The sequence below is a fragment of the Megachile rotundata genome, chromosome 3 (assembly GCF_050947335.1).
Source record: "Megachile rotundata isolate GNS110a chromosome 3, iyMegRotu1, whole genome shotgun sequence".
NCBI classification, from domain to species: domain Eukaryota; kingdom Metazoa; phylum Arthropoda; class Insecta; order Hymenoptera; family Megachilidae; genus Megachile; species Megachile rotundata.
This window is the reverse complement of record NC_134985.1, coordinates 21,005,952-21,020,421: the sequence shown is the minus strand read 5'-3', so window position 1 is coordinate 21,020,421 and position 14,470 is coordinate 21,005,952. Positions and strand designations below refer to the sequence as shown.

General features: G+C 37.3%; 3 protein-coding genes across 8 annotated transcripts in view; 2 read left to right on the top strand and 1 right to left on the bottom strand.

Moving 5' to 3' along the window:
- Myb (proto-oncogene like protein Myb) overlaps nucleotides 1-3,135 on the top strand; it is a 40,963-nt gene extending 37,828 nt beyond the window's left edge. For both annotated transcript variants that reach the window (XM_012292898.2, XM_076530239.1), the window contains exons 9-10: nucleotides 1,567-1,692; nucleotides 2,121-3,135. In XM_012292898.2, the coding sequence (XP_012148288.2) occupies nucleotides 1,567-1,692; nucleotides 2,121-2,255 (261 nt within the window). In that variant the 3' untranslated portion in view covers nucleotides 2,256-3,135. The remainder of the gene's footprint in view (nucleotides 1-1,566; nucleotides 1,693-2,120) is intronic.
- Nucleotides 2,975-9,917, bottom strand: Rchy1 (Ring finger and CHY zinc finger domain containing 1). Of its 3 annotated transcripts, none has more exons than XM_012292894.2 (5): nucleotides 9,194-9,917; nucleotides 6,311-6,628; nucleotides 5,929-6,207; nucleotides 5,779-5,869; nucleotides 2,975-5,694 (listed from the first exon to the last, which is right to left on the bottom strand). In XM_012292894.2, exons 1-5 carry the CDS (start codon nucleotides 9,377-9,379, stop codon nucleotides 5,678-5,680), a joined length of 891 nt encoding a protein of 296 aa, XP_012148284.1. In that variant the 5' UTR covers nucleotides 9,380-9,917; the 3' UTR covers nucleotides 2,975-5,677. The 3 variants fall into 3 exon arrangements, with proteins under 3 accessions (XP_012148284.1, XP_076386369.1, XP_012148287.1); XM_076530254.1 differs by lacking the exon at nucleotides 9,194-9,917 and adding an exon at nucleotides 7,162-7,191; XM_012292897.2 differs by lacking the exon at nucleotides 9,194-9,917 and adding an exon at nucleotides 6,712-7,119.
- A 453-nt stretch (nucleotides 9,918-10,370) lies between these two features.
- Nucleotides 10,371-14,468, top strand: LOC105663509 (PX domain-containing protein kinase-like protein). Of its 3 annotated transcripts, XM_076530245.1 has the most exons (9): nucleotides 10,371-10,680; nucleotides 11,058-11,246; nucleotides 11,321-11,417; nucleotides 11,602-12,026; nucleotides 12,098-12,274; nucleotides 12,341-12,751; nucleotides 12,830-12,986; nucleotides 13,062-13,106; nucleotides 13,357-13,498. In XM_076530245.1, the coding sequence occupies exons 1-8, from the start codon at nucleotides 10,579-10,581 to the stop codon at nucleotides 13,076-13,078; spliced, it is 1,575 nt and encodes a 524-aa protein (XP_076386360.1). In that variant the 5' UTR covers nucleotides 10,371-10,578; the 3' UTR covers nucleotides 13,079-13,106; nucleotides 13,357-13,498. The 3 variants fall into 3 exon arrangements, with proteins under 3 accessions (XP_076386360.1, XP_076386359.1, XP_076386358.1); XM_076530244.1 differs by lacking the exon at nucleotides 13,062-13,106 and having other exon boundaries at nucleotides 13,366-14,468; XM_076530243.1 differs by lacking the exon at nucleotides 13,062-13,106 and having other exon boundaries at nucleotides 10,372-10,680; nucleotides 13,357-14,468.
- The last annotated feature ends 2 nt before the right edge of the window (nucleotides 14,469-14,470 follow it).

Below are 14,470 nucleotides of genomic sequence, written 5' to 3'. Positions count from 1 at the left end.
ACATTCCGCGTTATTTAATTATTATTATTTAGTCGCAGAGGTAGTGGACTCGTTAAAGAAACCCATAAGATGTACTTAACTTATTAATTTTGCGTGTATCATGTTTTTTTTATACATATATATTTCGTCGTTCATCATTCTTCTATTACATTCGAAAGATTCGTACTGTTCGTCTCGAACGAAAAATCACGATGTTGTTTCCGATGTTGTGGCTACAGTCGATTTTTGTTTCGTTTTTGTTTGCTTCGTTCTTGATCTTCGTCTTATCGATTTCGCTGACAATATTAGACTCGTATTATTGTCTTCATTTGTCTTTTTTGTTGATGTTTTATTATTTTCGTGTAAATTATTCGTGTATATTTGTAACCAGTTTAGGGACGAAGTGAACTGGAAGCATCCACTTTTTTTAACTTAATATTTGTTACTATCAAAGATGGTAATATTCGAGTGCAACATAGACAAGTGATGCACAACGATTTTGTTCAATCTTTGGTATAATATTTTTTAGAATAATGATATTTAAAGATATTTGACACACATTAAATTATACCAGAGTTTGTAAAAGATCGATGTGATTTATCTTGCATCCCTCGTAAAAAGAATCAATGTTGCCTGAACTGTTGTCGATGCTTTCTAACAGCAAAGTGTCTATAATTTATTGCGCAGGATTGATCCTGTTAATGTACATACAATGTAAAGAAGTTGAAGAGAAAAACCATAGATTATAAAAGTGCTGTAAAAACCATTGATCGTATACCAAATTGTTTACAGTCTCACTTCTGTGTCCCTAGTTTTCTAACTAATTGCAGTACCAAACGAAAGAAATGGATCACCGGTGATCCATGCGGTTACGGAACGCGTTAACATTTACGCTTGAACATACGTTCGAAAATATCCCCGTGACTCCTTCGTCCTTCGAGTGGTTCTCGAATCCCTTATAATTATGTATGTATATATATACACAAGAATATAGCGTCTATTTATTACTAAATTAATATATATGTATACATATATATATTTTGTTTTAATTCCTTCGATAATAACGTTGAGTTGCCGCATGTTTACAACTAACTCGAACGTAAAAATGCCTTTGTACAGGCCTGGCCTAGCGTACCAAAGTATATCCTTCCCATCCCAGCCCTGATTCTTCGAAGTCGACTTCCAAAGACAATTGTGCGGCGGCTCCAGTGGTCGCGAGATATATGTTTCTTTAAACACGTCACAGAAATGCGAAAAAGGCCTAGTCATTCCACGAGACGTAGTTCGCTAGCATGCGTGTGAAAACGTACCCCAGTGAGAAAAAGACAACGCGTAAGGACAAGCCGACGCGCGGTCTCGTTATCCTTTCGAGTAAGCTCCCATAACCGTTCTGTTTCTCTCTCTAACTACACTTCCTTTCTCTCTACTCCCCTCTCTTTTTGTTTCGAGTCTCGATTGAGACGTTCGAAACGAGTGGCGGTAATTTGAACACATGTTTTTTTCGAACGAACGTTTATCTTGAATAGGCATTTTTCTAAGTACGTTCTCTTGATTGCCGGCTGTAGCTAGTGTGTCTATCCTTTCCAGACCTCCCACGACTTCGCGTCCGTTCAACGGAAGCCTAACGCCAAGAGAGCGATCACGTTCGACGCGTTCGACAGTCCCTGTTGTATCCTCAGCCCTTTGCCGCTCAGGCCGGTTAAACGAGCCAAGGTAAGTTCTTTTTCATTTCTTTTATTTTAATTACTTAAGCTAAAGATTTGATAGACCATTTGTGGTAAATTTAGAAATTAAGAACTTGGAGATTTGGTCGCATTATGTATTAAAAAAACCTGTTGAATTGCAAAGGTTATTGTACCTGAAATTCTCTGCTCTCAGACCCCGGATATTTAATATTCGCGTGTCAAATTTCCATTCGCATTCTGGGTAGTTCAGTTTTCACGTCCCCGAGAGACATCTGTTGCAATATATCATGTTTCGCGTTTAAATCGGTGTTAAATGGTGCTTGTAAAACGAGTAACTAATTTTCTAGCTCTTTGCGTGTAAGAGACACCTCTAACGTGAGGTCCCCTACCGCAGCTCCCTACAGCATCGCCATGTTCCTTAAGGAAGCGAATCGAGTAGATTTATTTTTGTTGCAGCTTCATTTGGAGGCGCAATGGACGACAGTCGCTTGCGGACGCACGCGTGATCAATTGGAGATGACACAGGCTGCCCGACGATTCCTCAGCAGCCATGGATACCTACCGTTGCGTCCTCGTTCTCTGAACTTTTAACAAGCCCTCTTTTCTGCAACCGTAGGAATCCGGTCGCACTACGTGGTACAAAAAATGCGACATTAAACTAGTCGTGATTGAAACTAATGCGGCGCTTCCGTTTAAGGAATATGGCCTTTTTTTCTATCAGATCTATCGGACCAGATTAAGAAAGAAGAAAGATAAATGTATTAGGAAATTTTACAAGTCATGCGAGTGGTACGCGTTGCGCGTTGGAACATCTTCGCGAATGATGTAAATGTGAATAGTATCCGGATGTACCAACGCGCAACTGGTACGACCAGTTGAATCTCTCTTTAAAAGTAAAAACCACGGTGCAACCGAAATTGCATCTTAAAAAGGAGAGGAAATGTCACGCTTTACAGGATTTTGTTCGTAGACGCGAATGAACCGCGGAAAAGAAACGAAAGCAAAAGACACTTCTGCCTTTTTCGTGGATGATAGGAAGTTGCTACGTAGCGAGATGTACATTCGATAAGGAAACTATTAAAAAGCCAAGTCGTAAACCGTGCACGCTCCTGATAACGTGTACAAATATTAAATACGTTCGATCACGAATAAATACTTTTTTATGGTACGGGAGAGGCAAAGTTTACGCCGGACAAATTCGCGTGTTGATCATGATGATATAAGTTTTATTTTGTACGTCGAAGTCACTCGCGATACAGTAGCGACCTCTTATCATCGCACTTTGTAAGAGCATTAAAAGAAAAAAAGAGTTTAAATAATAATAGCCGGTTTATTTGATACAATAGTATATATTATATAATATAAAACAAAAGCATTATTGCGGCCGTTATGTACAAAGAGCCTTTGTAACTGGTATTTAATTTACAACTGAATAATAAAGACGTGATGATAATCACACCAAAAAAGGTAACGTTGTGAACGTCCTTTCGAATTCTGTATTACAATTCATTTAAGGTGCCACCAGCCTCTAAATGAAATTACCAGAGGCTGATAATCAGTGACAAAGTGGGGTCACGCGTCAATTTTCACATCATTTATACTCGCGAGCCAATAATACTCAATTAAACGTGCTAATATATCAACACGATAATGAACGATAGCTCAAATATTCGTGCAATCGTACGTTAGCATGTTACACGAATCCTGGAATGCCATGGAATGGACAAAAGATACAAGTGCTTATATAGAGAGGTGTACGAGATCCCGAATTCGGCTGAGATCGGAATTCGGAACTTTGAAAATTCGATCTTTTGCTATACGCCTGACCTCGGTTCACAATTTACAAATTTTGAAATCTATAAAGTTTCAACTTTAGATTTTTCAGCCGATCAGTGCGCGTAAATTAGATCTTGTCGAATTCTGCCCGAAGTTTTCCGATCCAGTTAGAGTTTTCGGGACTCAAGATCCGCACACCTCTTAAATGTTCGTCACCAGTTAATACGCTTATTACTCAACAGTGGAAAAGCTCGATCAACAGTCAATATGTTCCATGATCATTGAAGTATACTGAAAGCGTCTAACAATTGTTTTATTTGAGCTTGAAACGCAGTTCTGTTTCATTCGAGAACGTCTCCTCTGCAACTTTGTCGCTCGAAGACGCGCATTTGCGTTGTACCGAGTGTCAAATTATGTTATTATCTAAAAAGTATACTTTACAAGATCAGCTAATAATACGAACTGGACTCGAATAGTTATGAGCGAATTGGCGAGCGTAACGTAAATCTAAGACTCCTTCTATACACGCGTTTGTTGCGTATACTTAAATGTCATTATGGAATGCACCAGGGTTCTTGACGAAACCTCGGCAAATTAAAAATTACGTTATAATATTAAATATGAAGTTACCAATTATAATTGCATTCTTTCTAGTTTGACCTCTTTTCTTATTCACTTATTTTTAACATTAACCCACATCTGAGTATAACGTGCTCACTTAACCGCTTAGTTATTTGATAATTTTAAACGAAAATACTGTTTCCAGCTTATTTTACTTACGCTACATATTCTTTGAATGTTTGAGCAGTTTCAAATTAATCAGAATGGATACCTTTGATTTATTGCATATATCATCGATGATCCACGCGACACGAAACGCGTTAAATTTGTTATAAGTTTATAACAAATTTGACGCAATCAAAAGAAAAGAAATCAAGTTTAAACGTAGTTTAAATGAAACGATTTCACCAATTATAAAATAAAATTCAGTTGCTATCGTAATTGATAAATATTTTTCATTAATTGTTCGTAATTTATTACAATAAATTAAGATCAATTAACCTCGTTAAAAGTATGTTCTTCTTCGCGAAATTAGACGCGTTTTGAAACGCGTGCACGAAAAGAGACCTAAAAGTATACGTACATTACAAAGTACACGATAATGAATACGTTTTCAATTCACAATAACACGGTGGAAATGCCCGATAAGTTTCGATAGATGAATGTCGAAGCCTGATTGTATTTCGTTTTAACGATACGAATTTTCTTCGTAAATAGTCACAAAAATCGTGTCGAGTATCAGCTTACGTCACCCAACTATCTGAGATTCCCCCGCGCACTTTTTTATGCAAAAAACGTTCACATCAAGAAGTGACTCGAGTGATCCTTGACTAGATGGCGATCTTTTCGAAAATTGCGCGTACAATTCGTAAACGAATTAGAATGCGTCTTATTATTAATAATCTCATTGTTATCTATCTCTACGTATAGCTGCAATAATATGATATTGGGGAAACTATGTGTAGTAAGATACTATAGAGGAACTCTTAGCTGTCGAGTACAATAGCTAAAAAGGGGGTTCTTCTTCTTTTCATTTTTTGACTAGCACTACCAGTACAATATTGATCGATTAGCATTTACGAAAAGATTGCATCGAAAGAAAGTCACGCATACTGGAAATGTAAGGATCTATATTATCTGAAAACAGCGCGCGAAGAATTTTAGGAAATGGGTGACACCGCGCATACCGCGCCACCAATCGGTAAAAAATAAAAACGAAAATATCGAGACTGTGCTTGACTCTTTTCACTTCGAACAGACTAACATTATGCAGAAATCTGTCTTCGCGATCAGAAGTTTATACTTCGTTCTTGACGACTGAATATTAATCTTTGAAATTAACGTTTCATCTATACGCTGGGCGTCGTAACGCGACTATTAATCATTTTTTTCGGCGTTTCACAATGAACGTTGAGGCGCTGATCAAAATCAGTCGCTCCGTTCAGCCTCCTAACATAATAACGTCTATAAAAAGTCTGAAAACAATCAACAAAGGCGTAAAAATTCACTAAAAACAATAAAGAGGTATAACGCCAAAAAGGCTTTTTTTCTACTGTCTTTTTAAAAACGCTCGAAAGCGACACTTTCTTGGGAATGATTGTGCATCTTTTTCCCTTTACTAATACTCAGAGCTCTGGCGCGTTGTTATTCATTCTCTTCTTCGCCGTTCCGGATCGTCAACACTCGGGATCTGCTAAACGATTTTCAGACACGACATTCAATATTGCACAATAATTTGTAAGGGAAGAAGAACATGGTAGCAAATAACAGTATTTACCTGGAGACGGAGATCCTTTGACTCTACAGGTGTTATAACTTCCACAATTCAAGCATTTCAATCCTACAATATGGAATTTTACCGCTGACTCCTGAAACGTTAGAAAATGTTATGTACCGAAGTATATCAATAATAAATATGGAAATGTACCTCGTGGCAATCCTTGCACAGAATATCAACCCTGTGATCTCTGTATTCTTCTGGCATCGGCGTTAACGATACCTCCATGTCCAAAAATCTCCATAGGTCAGTCATATCTAAAAGGGATACTTGGCAAATAGGGCACGCGTAATGCCCTGAGTGTAACAATTCCTCGAAACACGTACGATGGAGCAAATGGCCACAATTTGGAATGTGACAAGGTATACGGCTTGTGTGAATATCCTCCAGGCAAACAGGACAATTCGCGTGCGAGACATTCTCCACGCACTGAAATATTCGAAGAAAATGTTACTTGATCAAAGTCACTGCGTAACACGTTTTATGTACACGGTAAAGTTGTTTATTAAATATTTCGAAATACGCTACTTACCGTGTGTCCATTTTGTAACTGAACCGGCAAACACATATTGCACTTGGCACAGTGAAAAAATCGGTCGCGGCCACCGACTCTGCATATTCCACAGCCATCGCAGTGGTACTGATTTTTGTCTTCGTCGTCGAAAAGATTGCATTCGAGACACGTGTATTTACCGAATCGACAGTGACAATTTTGGCAAGTAGCTTGTACTGGCTGACGAGTATCGCATAACACGCATATCAGCTCCGTTACTTCCTTTCTGTTTACTGTATGAGTTTCCTCTTTGTCGTGACAAAATCGACATGTGTATACCTTGTTGCAACATGGCGTCTGAAAAAAATTTTAACGATTCAAAAATTACTCGAAATAAAATTATTTATTTAGCTAGTAAAAACTTCAAAAGAATAAACTACATTAATTATTATAAAATAGCATCCTAATTTTAATGCTGCAAAAAATTGCAAGATATAAAAATTTGTAGGTTCGTTCATGCTTCGAACACCTCAAAAATGCATCGCCGACGATCCTTATACACTTTAGGAAACAAAGGCCTTAGATAATAATCCAATTAGCCCTCGTATGAATTCGTCCTTGATCCTTAACCCTTTCGATGCAGTAAGCGTTTATAAGCCTTCGGCAAATCTGTTCGACTCGTGCAGTGAACGCATATTGGCATGCGGAGGACACAATAAATGTGTACCACCATTGAAGACACTCTCTACACGAAGCATCTTACAGTATCAAAAAGATTAATAGCATGAATCGATTTAAGAAATCGCAGACTTAATATCATCGATCTTAGGAATTTTTCCGCGCAATAACAGCATCCAGTTAAAAATATTAACAAGTCACGAGATACATACGATATAGAATAACATATGTAATCGATTGTAATTACGATTACATTGAGTTTCTATTAGACAGCGTAACATAGAGCCCTACATTCGAAGCCACGTGCTAGAGTCCTAACATGTCCGCCTACGTCATTGACTAGACTGATCTAAGAGTTTCAATTCTGAAATTAAACACGAAACTATAATACGAACACATAACTAATCACTTCTATATTCGATGGACAATATAAGCTTGCACCATATAATTTCTTATTGTAATTTTGGCAACACAGATATCAAAATAGCATTTATTTCTTCAGATGCTACGCGCGAAGCCTATCTTTATTCATGGTGTTATTCTTTTAGGCAATATTTGAGAAATAAAGATCTCGGCGTCTTATCTTTATACTTTCGAACAAACAAGATAGAACGAAGCAGGAAATTCAAATCCAACGGCTGATGCACGGCTTCCCTCACCGATGATCGAATATTTGCCAAGTTTGCGATCGATAAGAAATAAACCGGAATTATGACCTTCTCTTTTCTCGAATAACGTGGAACTACTGGTCGCTGGTGGCGAAACACGACATTTGACTTATCGCGGCAATTGCTAGCAAAGCTTTGAAAGAGGGCGTCTCGTTACACAACACACGGCTAAACTTCATCGATTTGTTTGCCGTGTACACACACGTATGCAGAACGCGCGTACGTGTTTACATGCGGCAAGTAGAAAATGCTCGCGTACGAACAAATTCGGCATCAGTTGTTAATTGCAAGACAGCTACGCGTGCCGTTTATTTTAGAAACGTTTGTACTATCGATTATCCAACAAGTTCAAGGATAGCTGCGAAGCTATCGAACTTTTCGATTCTATAATTTAATCACGTACAACAATTTTTCATCGTTTATCGTTTCAGATAATACTCGAAAAACATTTGGAAAATAAATGAACGTTAATTATTAGATCGTTCGGCATGGAACTTGACAAATTTCAAAACGCACTTTAATTTGGCGCCAAATTTCAATATTAGGTTAGGTTAAAAGATACATCTCCGCCCTTCTTTGTTGTGTTTCGTTGTTTCAATGTCTTCAGTAATTTTATCGATTGACCCATTTTCCTGTCATAAACGATCTGTTCAAATGACAAAATTAAATATTCAGATAATATGAACTCATATTTCGATTTAGACTTAACGAGTTTCGTTTCCTAAAAAAACGAAAAAAACCTCGTGACTTGTCGATTCTTTGATGGACTGACAGTAACTACGTTAACAATGTGAAAGTTAAATTCAATTCATAAGTAATTTATAAATCAACATCTCTAGATGTAATCTGTTCGGTAAGTTTTTATATATTGAACGTCAGTGTACTGGTAGGTGTTTTGTTAATTGCCAGCTCGTATTTCCAAATTTAAAAGTTTGAAATCTCGTACCAGCTTCGTATCGTACGTATTGATGTTTGCCAGACCTTCAGCGGGCACTTGATTTGCCCATCACCGTTATAAACTAATAATCGCTTACTCTTAAAACCGAGCTTCATTATCAGTCTTTTAGGCTCTACTATTGCGCAAAAACTCATCGAATAATCCACGTTATATTTCAAGACTTGTTACTATAAAAATACTATCTACCGCGAAAGCAGTATCGTCAGAAAATACACATATAACCACTGAAGCATCGCTACGCGAATTAATATAACGAACTGTCAACTGATGACGTACGTCTCGTCGGCGATCTAGCATCCAAATTAATCATTTATGCGAAGAACAATCATTAACTCTCGTTACACTGTTACGAGAGTTCTCGAATCAAGTTAGAAATTGCAAGGAATATTTATGAATCTACGGGGACGATATCGTCGGAAAATCGAGGGGTTAACAAGATCAATCAATGTCAGCGTTCATCGAAAAAAATGGTTGACACGGAAGAAGCCGTAAGACGAGCGAAAGGATTACGAAGAGCTGGAAAAGTCACAAATTGATCACTAGATACCCGCGTGATCAAAGTCGAAAACGGAGGCGGCACTCGACTCGGTTGACTGGAAAAGGAATCAAAAGGCTCACCACGAACTTCGACTTTCGCTTGTAATGTTCACAGCCGTAATCATCGTCGGCGGTTGCTTCCAGAGGTTCCTCCTTGGACGTCGACGCGCGTTCGGCCACGGTGCGCGCTACGTCGTTATTCTCCATATCTCGTATCGATCCTAACTTCCTGCTTCTTTTCCCTCTGCCGCCTCCTTCTTTTTCCATTCCGCACGTCCTTACCAGATTTTCTCGCGGCGTGCTCGATTAACACCGCTGGCCCACAGTTTGTTTGTTTAATTAACACGCTGGCGGCGATTCAAACACGGCGGAAAAAAGAAGAGCATCGGACGTGTCGAACGTTCAAATCGCGTGGGGAATACGAACAGCCCACGGGTACGCAGTCAACCCGAACTGACAGGAAACTTCTCCAATCTCATATGTCCGCATGCGGGGATAAAACTGAATCGAGCCATCGTCTTCAAGCTGCGTACAACGCTGCTCTCTCTAATTTGTCGACGTTTCCGAAGGAATCTCACGATCTGATCTCACGGGATCGTGAGATTTTCGTTATACCTTCTATCGACCAAAATAATTATTACCAATGTTTAGTCGATCACTAAACGATGGAAATTGACGAAGCAACACTTTTTCGGTGATTTTAGGCAAAACCGTTTCACGATCGACACTACGAATCTACTACTCCTCTTCGTTGTACTATCACCACGGTATACTGATTACAACGGCAGTCAACGCAAGTGAAAAAAAGATGCAAAAGTCAAACCGGAAGTTGTGACGATGAGACGAACTACTGCGTCGCGATAGTAATTTATATTTTGATTCGAGAGAGAAGCGTTGTAAATTTACGTACCTCGGCTAAATTCAGAGAGGTCTTTACGAATAATGTGGCGTCAGTCTATAAATTCTCGCTTCATGACCATGTCTACACAGTAGATCAGAGGCGACACTCTCTGTCGGCATCTCTGATCTCTCGAAAACGCTGTCTCTTTAAATTGCTTGTACAAACGAGCGGGAAATTTAAATCAAGCAAATCTACTTTCATGTTAACCTCTAATAATTTGTAATAAATTTTCTGTATATTACAAATATTCTCTTTTAAAATTACAGAGAATATATTATAGAGATATGACAAGATATTTATTATAAATAAATTATTGGTGAATATGCAGGTATAACATTTCTACCGCCATACTTCTACACCATGCACATGCGCACCCCCGATAAAATGGTGTACGATGGGTGTTGAATAGTGAGAGGAGCTTGTCAAATTTGATTAGTGTAATCGTTGAACGGAAGAAAATGAAATGAAGGAGAAGTACGTCATGTATGGCGGCCCGCGGAAAGTATGCGATAGAGACACGCAGTTCGCCCCGCACGGGCTCTGCATTCCGTCGGATTAATGATCAATGGCTTTATTTGAGAAGCGATACACGAATAAAGTGCTGCTAGATGATACAGAAAAGCTGACGAGCGTCATTGAAAATGCAAGAACAATCGACGGACATACGGTACGGCGCACGCTTAACGGGTATATTTTGACATTTGCTCGATGAAAGGTGAAGTTCGTATACATTGGAATTTCGTTCCAATCTCTTATCGTTGAATCGAAGAGTACTGACGTTAATTACGCAGTCGTTTTCGATCTTTCCTTTACCGAACATTAAACTCTTTCAATTTTCGTACTGACAAGTTGTTGCATCTGTATTCGATGTTGAACATTGAAGTGGTTATACTATAAATATTTATCATGAAATTTCTTTCAAATTTATTTGGACATAAATAACAACAATATGTGAACACTAATAAAATATGAACTTCAAAAATGTAGAGTTTATCCACTTGAAATAATTTTTTACCAATGTAATGGTATTTTGTATAAATTTAGGAGTACGTAATTAAAATACAAAGAGGTCCACTTCCAGAGAAATCTTGGAGAGTTAGCAGACGTTACAATGACTTTGTACAGCTTAATGCAGCTTTGTGTATATCAGGCATTGACCTGGCACTTCCTCCAAAGAAAATTATTGGTAATATGGAACCAGACTTTATAGCTCAGCGTCAAATAGCACTACAGGTAAATTGGAGCAAAATAAAGAATCGGTTAAGTACTTGTTTATTGTTGCCAACTACAAATTATCTTGTTTTCAGAATTATCTAAACAATATACTAATGAATCCTATATTGGCATCATCACTTCCTACGAAAAAATTCTTAGATCCGGATAATTACACAGCACCGTTACATGGTATGATCTAATTATAATAATCAAAGCTGTTTAATGAATGTAATAATGTAATTAAAAGTAAGTTGTATATATGTATAAATAAATAACAGATATAGAGAGAAAGTTCTAATTACGTAATTTTATAGACTGCACAGTTTCATATCTATACATATTTTGTATAAATTTTCATAATTTCATATTTTAGAAATAGCTTTGCAACAGGTGTCACTAGCCTTGCGCAGTGATGCAAATTTTGAAGTGTGCAAAGCCATTCCTGATATGGGATGGCGGCTGAGGAAGCACTATTACACTGTAAAAAATCGTCAGAATCCCAAGCAAGAACTACTACTTGCTTGGGTAGAGTTTGGTCCAGATAAACATCTACAGGACAAAGATATGCAAGGTGTCTTTAAAAGTTTGGGAACCTTAAAGCACAATTATATAGAGCCAATTGTTTATCAACATGTGACAGAAAGTGGGGCATTAATGATAAGAAACTTTCACCCCACTGGTACATTGCGTGACACTTTGTGTGTGACTAAACCTAAACAACCGTTTATTAAAAAATACGGGAATCCAAAACAGACTAAATCGTTGATAGTGCCTGAAATTGCTATGTATGGTTACCAGGTTGGTAAACAAATACTTTGTACTTGAATGATAAATAAAGATACACCATACTTAGGAAATTTTTATTTTAGATTTTGGAAGCTTTAGGATTTCTTCACGAAAAAGGCCTGCCTTATGGTCATTTGCACACAGGTAACATTCTTCTAACTCAGAGATGTGCAAAATTATTAGACATAGAAAATGGTCTTTTGGGCTTGCCCGCATTTTATCGACCATACGTTGTACAGAGACGTAAACTTCATGCCACGGTATGTTGATAATTTTAATGCTTCACGAATTTATAAATATCATAAGTGCATATTTCTGTTCAACAGACGCAAGTGGACGTTTACTCGTTTGGACATGTACTATATGAAATGGCATTTGGAAGGCCATTGTTAGAGGCAACTTGTTCAGAGTTACCACATTGTGAAGCAACCCTAAAAAGTCTGTTAGAGGTGATTTTGTCACCCGAAGCTTTAAAACAGGACCTTCCAACAATACAACATTTATTGGAACATCCATTTTTCGAGTCAGCAAGGCGTGCAGCGTTAGCTGTTAGTTCGGTGGAGAAACCACATTTTAAACTGAGCAGTCATTTGAAAGAGGCTCTACAAGAGGCGGTGAACAAAGCAGAACAAAGATTGAAAGACGAACAAAAAGTTGTGAGACACCAAAAGAGGCTTGTCAAAGTTCAAGAAATGATGAGTTCAGAAGAAGAGATGAAGAAACGTAAACAAAAATTAGTAAGTATTATCTAATTATTATATTCATCAAATAAGTAATTATTTGTTCGATTTAAATCAATATTCCTCCTTCCTCAGAAAAAAGAACAAAAATTAGCACAAGAACAAAGGTCTGCAAATCAGTTGGGTACAAATGGAATGAAACACGTGAATGGCAAGAGTCCAGAGCGTTCGGAAAGTCCTACGAGTACTTCCACAGCAACGAGTGTTGGAACCTTGACTCCACCATCGCTGCGTAAGTATAGAAACACCTAACACCTAGATCTCACTAATAACTAACATTAACCGATCCTTCTAATGTTTACATTAGCTGGGCACAAAAGTTGATGGCGCATACTACGTTTGTTCCTCTCACGTAGGTCATATCATCACTGAAACATTTAATGTACCCGTTTGCACTTCGTATCCAATTATCGCTTGGATATGTTGTAAATGTACTTCATAATGATACAGTTGTAATTTTATTATGCATACTAGAGAATGCGGTACTATAATTTATTTCTGGTACATGTAATTTTGGAGCAATAGTAGGATAGATTTTCCGTAGCGGTATTTAAGTGATTTTATGAAAAAATTCTGAAAAATTACAATATGCCTAACTTAAGGTTCTACAGATGGCCCACACAGTGATGGAGTTACTGCTAAGGGTGCTGTTCCACCGCCTCCATCGCTACCTATTAATGTGCTCGATAACGTTCCAAAGGTGACCAACGAACGAGCTGCTCTTCTGGGAAGTATTTCTAATTTCAACAAAGCTAGTCTTCGCAAAGTTTCCTCCAATGGATACCGTTGAGTAGGATAGATAATTATATGAAAATGCTGAGCAGTCGTCTTGACTGATGACATACATATGATGCGACCTATACCAAAAAGATGCTATTTTTTCATCAAATAAGCATGATGGTGTCTATAATTTTATTTCGATCGCGATACTTGATGGAACTATATGTATTCGAATTCTATAGCATCCTAGTATGTATGTATATATAACACTCGGAAACAAGTAGTCATAAATCATGTATTTACAAATAATCGTGTACAAAATAATCCTATTATGTATGTTAATAGCATGGATCGTTGTTAGAATTGAGCAATATTTAAATATTATTTGTTGTTACTTTTATTCTTTAAACACCGTCCAACGATGGATTCGAAATTGTAAAAAACTTATTAAAATATGAAAGAATTTTTAAAAACATGTTTTTTTGCATAATGTTCTATGCCATGGTCATGAAAAGTACGTATTGACGCTATTAAAAAATACTGAAAAAAAAGTTAACTTAAAATCATGTTATTCGTAAAATAATGGATAGTTCTTAATTACGAAATACGGGTAGAGATCGATATGAATACTTTCGTTATTGAAATTCAGTTGTTTTGATCCAAGTTTCGCGATCGAACTTTTAACCAATTTGTTATGTATATCAGTTTTCAAAATTTGTTCGTATGGACTTATAAAAAAATTTGAATGATAAGTGATAAAATGAGAGTGATATATATATCTGATATTTTTTAGATATGTATCAGATATGTATATATGTGCGTACAACACAAAATTTGTCTCGTTAGTCTATACCGTTCTGTCTATTTAAAGTTTATGGTGTATGTGACGTCTTAAAGTACAGATCCTATTCGTCTTTGTAAAAATGAATATCGTGTGTTGCTTTCGTTATATTACTCGTAGAATCAGAATCGGCTGTTTCTGCGAAAAGAAAAATG